General features: G+C 45.1%; 1 protein-coding gene across 1 annotated transcript in view; it reads left to right on the top strand.

The window, feature by feature from the left end:
* LOC116061741 (claudin-20-like) overlaps positions 1-2,207 on the top strand; it is a 3,294-nt gene extending 1,087 nt beyond the window's left edge. Inside the window, exons 1-2 of the mRNA XM_035995105.1 lie at positions 1-284; positions 897-2,207. The exon at positions 1-284 is cut by the window's left edge and continues 1,087 nt beyond it. Coding sequence (XP_035850998.1) covers positions 992-1,819 — 828 coding nt within the window. The 5' untranslated portion in view covers positions 1-284; positions 897-991 and the 3' untranslated portion in view covers positions 1,820-2,207. The remainder of the gene's footprint in view (positions 285-896) is intronic.
* The last annotated feature ends 3,116 nt before the right edge of the window (positions 2,208-5,323 follow it).

The raw sequence follows: 5,323 nt of genomic DNA on the forward strand, positions 1-5,323 counted from the left end.
CGTTACTGAAACCAAACAAAAAAACCTGCTTCCTGAAGCAGACTTGGGTCAGTTTTGTTCGTATGAATGTTTCTGCCATTCAGACACTTGGTGCATCTTTTTCCAGGATGCAGAATGGGATGAAACTGTATGTACAGTTGCCAAGGATACAGCAGCAGGCGGAGGGGTAGTTAGAGGCAGTTAACCCACACGCCCGCTCTGTGTTTTCATTTCATTCCCACTGGCTTCTCTTTGCTTCGTCCTCAGGAATCACTTCAGGAGACGCTGCCAAAGACGCAACACAGGTAAGAATCCAGCTTCCAGGATAAATACTCAAATAACTTCCCTCTTAACAGAGCTTTTAGTTTGTCCTCTGCTGAGTAGGGCTGCATCTAACGATTGTTTTCACTGTCAATTAATCTGTTGATTATTTTCTTGATTCACCGATTACTTGTTTGGTCTATAAACTGTCAGAAAATGGTGATTTTTTTTTTGTCCCAAAGCCCAAGATAAACGTCCTTAAATGTCTTGTTCTGTCCACGACTCAAAGATATCCAGTTTCCTGTAACAGAGGAGAGAAGAAACTAGAAAATATTCACATTTAACAAGCTGGAATCACAGCTTTTACTGTTAAAATTACTCAAATTGATTCATCTTTGCAGCTCTTGTGTGCTGAATGTTTCCTGCAGTGAAAAACACCTCAGTGAGGGGTAAACCCAAGGGACTGCAGCTTTAAATGGACATAATTGAGTGTCAATGATCACCACATCAGCTGCAGAGTAACTGATGCAGGCAATCAGCGAGCTCGCACATCAAAAAAGAAATAAATAAAAAAACGCATCCCCATCAGCAGCCTCAGCTGTGCGTCCGTCACGCTCCCACGCTCACTCCAATTCTCATTTCTCCTCTGGTTGCAGCCCGCTGGAGCCTGCGCTGAGGAATTATCTGCTGTCAGGAAGCTGCCGGGGACGCCAACTGGGGACCTGTGACGGGCAAAGGAGGGTGCTGAGCCATGCTGTCCGCAGCCGTTCAGATCCTGGCGTTCGCCCTGGCACTGCTGGGCGTCCTCGGCACGACCGTGGCCACTCTGCTTCCCAACTGGAAGGTGAGCGTCAACACATGGTCCCACTTCATGACTCCTATCTCGCAGATGCAGGGGCTGTGGATGGACTGCGTCTGGTACAGCTCCGGCGTCTTCAGCTGCACCATGAAGAACTCGATGCTGTCGTTGCCGGCTTATCTGCAGACCATGCGGGCCGCCATGGTTTTGTCCTGCATGGTAGCGTTGTTTGGACTCTGCCTCGCCTCCCTGGGGCTTAAATGTACCCGCTGGGGAGGCAGCCACCGAGCAAAGGGGCACACGGCCATCGCTGCTGGAGGTTGCTTTGTCCTCGCTAGCTTCCTGTGCCTAGTTCCTGCGTCGTGGTTCACCAATGAAGTCATCACCGTGTTTTTGACGACAGATTTGCCGGAAAGCAGCAAATATCAACCCGGAGGAGCTCTTTGCGTGACGTTTATATCGGCCGGCTTCCTCCTGGCTGGAGGCGTGATTTTTTGCTTGTCGTGTCCGGGAAAAAGATCCGGACGCCCAGACTATCCTCCCTCCTCCGACCACCCTGACAGATTTGTCGTGCAACGAGACGTTCAGCGGAGGCGAGAGCCGCAGATGGACAACGTGCAGCCGAAAAACAGGCACAACCAGACGGTTCAGCTGCAGATGGACAACGTGAAGACGCAGAAACCTCCTCAGGAGAAACCTGAGCAGAAGGCTTACTCGTCTCCCTCCAAACTCCCTCCGAAAGACATCAAGGACAGCTACAGCCTCCAGGAGTATGTTTAATCCTCGCAGCGAAGCGGGGAAGTGTGGCGTTTTCAGCTGAGGAGCTGAGGCTTTCTGGCTCATAGTCAGGGGGAGGTGGGAGGTGGGCTGGGGGAGGGAATAATTACCAAATGTTGGAAAGGACAGATTGTGGATTCAGCCGAATGTCGAAAAAAGCAGAGAACGCGAAGCTCTGTGTGGACAAGAGAAGCTTAAAATAAACTGCACAGGCACCAAAACACTGTAAAATCCTATAAAAACTGCCGCAGCTTTCTCATACCAAAGGTCTGAACCTGCTGAATGTTAAAAAAGAAAAAGGAAAGCCATCATTTTGCAGCTGTACATGCTGTCCGCCTTCTCAAACAGGGCCGGTCCAAAGCTTTCTGAAAAAAACATAGTAACATTTAAATAATATATGTTTTGTAGAGATTTATATATAAAAAGTACAAAAAAACTTAAATATTTTAACTTTAAGGCACACTTTATGATTGTGTTATAGCGAAAAAAACTCAAACTTTAGCAAAGAGCGCCACAGATTCAGTTAATTAATTTGAGCATGGAGGATTATCCTTAAACCTACATTGTGTACTTTTTTTGAGTTGATTCTTAGCAAAAAAAACCTTTGTTCTTTCACATATATGTGCTCATTCATGTGTAATTACTTCCACCAACTAATCAAAGTATTCTCGTATGTAGAATCTGCCATTCAGATTTATTCAGAATACATACGAGCGATTGGCTCGAATGACGGCCGCCATGTAGCGCCTCCATATTTAAAATACATTAGCCAAAGAGGGACATACCTCCGCATTTCGCCCTCTTACACGTATTGGCACCGTGACGAATGCCTGGGGGAGATTACTCGCCAGGGAAGGTGGGAATTAAAATGACAACGTGACAGGCAAAGCAACAAGACCAGTTAATATTGGAGTGGCTAGAACAGCTGCGTGTAAACGATGGAAATACTAAGAGCGCTGACACACCAACCCGATTATCGGCCGTTGGACAGTTTGGCGAGGTCAGTGACTCGAGTCTGTTCGGTGAGTTCGTGCCGTCGTTCGTTGGAGGAGCCGTCGGCCTTCATTTGGGCCGACCTGACATGTTCAGTCAGAGACAGGACAGTCGGGACTCACCCGGAAATGGCGAGCGGATGAGTCTCTCAAAATCTGATGAAAATCTTTTAAACTGACCTTTGTTGATCTGAAATGAAGACAGATTCAGCAGCTGCACGGCCTATTTCTCTCTTCAAATGTTTTCAGAAACACGTTTCGGTGAACTATTTTAGTCCAATATGAGATCGTATTCTGAACGAGCCGCCATGACAGTCTGGCTGTGAATTTCTGGAGAAACCAGACCCACGTGACGCGTTCGTCCAATCAGCTGCCGGTTTTCATTTTCGCCGCCTGCTGCTATGGAGACGTATTACGTTTCGCGCACGTGCAGAGCGTGCGCTCAAGTCGGCGTCTCTTTGTTGTGTTTTGAGGCATTTTTTTGGACCTCGGGGACCCGACTGATCAGTCTGACTGACTTTACTGCCGACGGTCGGCCGTCTGGTTGGTGTGTAACAGCTCTAAGAGATAATTTTGGGTTCGGCCACCGTAGGAGGAAGGGCTAGAAAGTAACATTCAGTTGGTTGTCATATACAATTTCACTACTAGATGGGAGTAATTCTTACACAATGTAGCTTTAAACTGATGCCATTCGATAACAATTTTTTGGCCTTTTCCGCCTTTAATTTGACAGGACAGCTAGGTGAGAAAGGGGAGCGAGAGAGGGGGGGAAGACTGCAGGAAATTCGGTCGGACTCAAACCCTGGACCTCTGCGTCGAGGCATTAACCTCTCATTATATGTGCGCCTGCTCTACCCACTGAGCCAACCCGGCCACATTCAATAAGACTTTTAATTAAATTTACTTAACCCTCATGTCGTCCTTGGGTCAAATTTGACCCGTTTTCAAAGTTCTTTTTATATCAGAAAATATGGGATGCCGAAAATGTAAAACTTTTAAATTAAATTTTTAAAAAAACAATGAAAAAAAACGTCAAAACCGCAAATAAAAAGCATAAAAAATAAGCACCCAAAACATTGAAAAATGCGTCTGGAGCTTAGCACCGCCCAAGACGACTGTGATTGGTTTAAAGAAATTCCAGCAACCCAGAGAGTTTAATTCTCCTATCCCAGAATGCATCTGTGGTGTAGCCAGCCACAGGGCTTTGGACTAAGGTCTGGCAATGAGAGATTACTCTGTGATAAATGTGGATTATGTCAAAAAGAAAGCAAACTATAATTTTTTTTAAATGTTCGGTAAGACTTTTGGACATTGCTGCAGAACAGAACTACAAAATCTTGAAGTGTATATATATAGATATATATATATATATATATATATATATATATATATATAAACCAAGTTCACATTACTTTTAAAGCCACCTGGTGATGAATAGGGTTGGGTACTGTTTCGATTTTTAGGATTCCGATGCCAAATCGGTACTTTTAAAATGTTTCCGATTCCTAAACCGATTCTTGAAAAACTGAAAAAAATGATATCAAAGATGTAATATGTTTACTAGCGTTCACGTGCAGTGAATGGTTAATATGCTTTTACGTCCGTTTTGGTGAGCCCAGAGGGAAAATATGGCATTTTAAAAGTAGCCTACACATGCGGTAGCTAGATAACGGTAGACTACAGAGAGAGGGGGATATTTTTATGTCAGTTTCGGAGCGACGGAGGGAAATTATTATATAAATTATGTGGAACCGAAATGAGGAACGATCCAATCCGATTCCTACCGGTTGAACTGGGTTTCGGTACCCAATCCTAGTGATGAAGTCACTTCTGTCATGTCTGCTTTGGGCCGGCTCTGAACTCAGTGCATGCTGTCAGTGCTTTAGATGCTTACAGCTTAGATTTAGTGGAAGCTGCTGCCGTAGAAACTGTGCCTGAAGCAATAACAACGTTTTCACAACGTAGTCCAAGATTAAGGCTACATCTACACTGCTACGTTAAACTTTTAAGCAGCGTTTTACACAAGAGTTTTAGCTCCAGTAGCAGAACTAATCTCCGTCCATACTAACACGTCTGACATCACAGATCACATGACCGTTCACACACACTGGGCATGTGCGTGCCGGTGTAAACAGGAAGAAGCAGATTATCTGACGTTACTCTACGGTTGAAAAACATGGATGTAGAAGTCAAAACAGAAAATACTTTGGAGAAAGAACTACAAAGGTGAAAAGTAAGAGCAGGGATTTATTAGCTTGGAGCGACGACGAGGTGGCACTGTTACTGAATGGTGTGTAAGGCTTGATGGTGTTTTAAGCCCCCAACGTCGACTTCAAGGCATCTAACTCTAACCCTAACCCTTGCCTAATCCTCAACATGTTCTCACACTCATCTCGTAAAATATGGACGCTTGGTCAGGTGCCTTTGTCGTTCTTATTGACGCTAAAAGTCTCCTTTAGCGCTATAAGTAAACGCACTTGGTCGGGACTATTGCCGTCCCTTTAGCGCTATAAGT

This window comes from Sander lucioperca, chromosome 19, assembly GCF_008315115.2.
Source record: "Sander lucioperca isolate FBNREF2018 chromosome 19, SLUC_FBN_1.2, whole genome shotgun sequence".
Taxonomy (NCBI): domain Eukaryota; kingdom Metazoa; phylum Chordata; class Actinopteri; order Perciformes; family Percidae; genus Sander; species Sander lucioperca.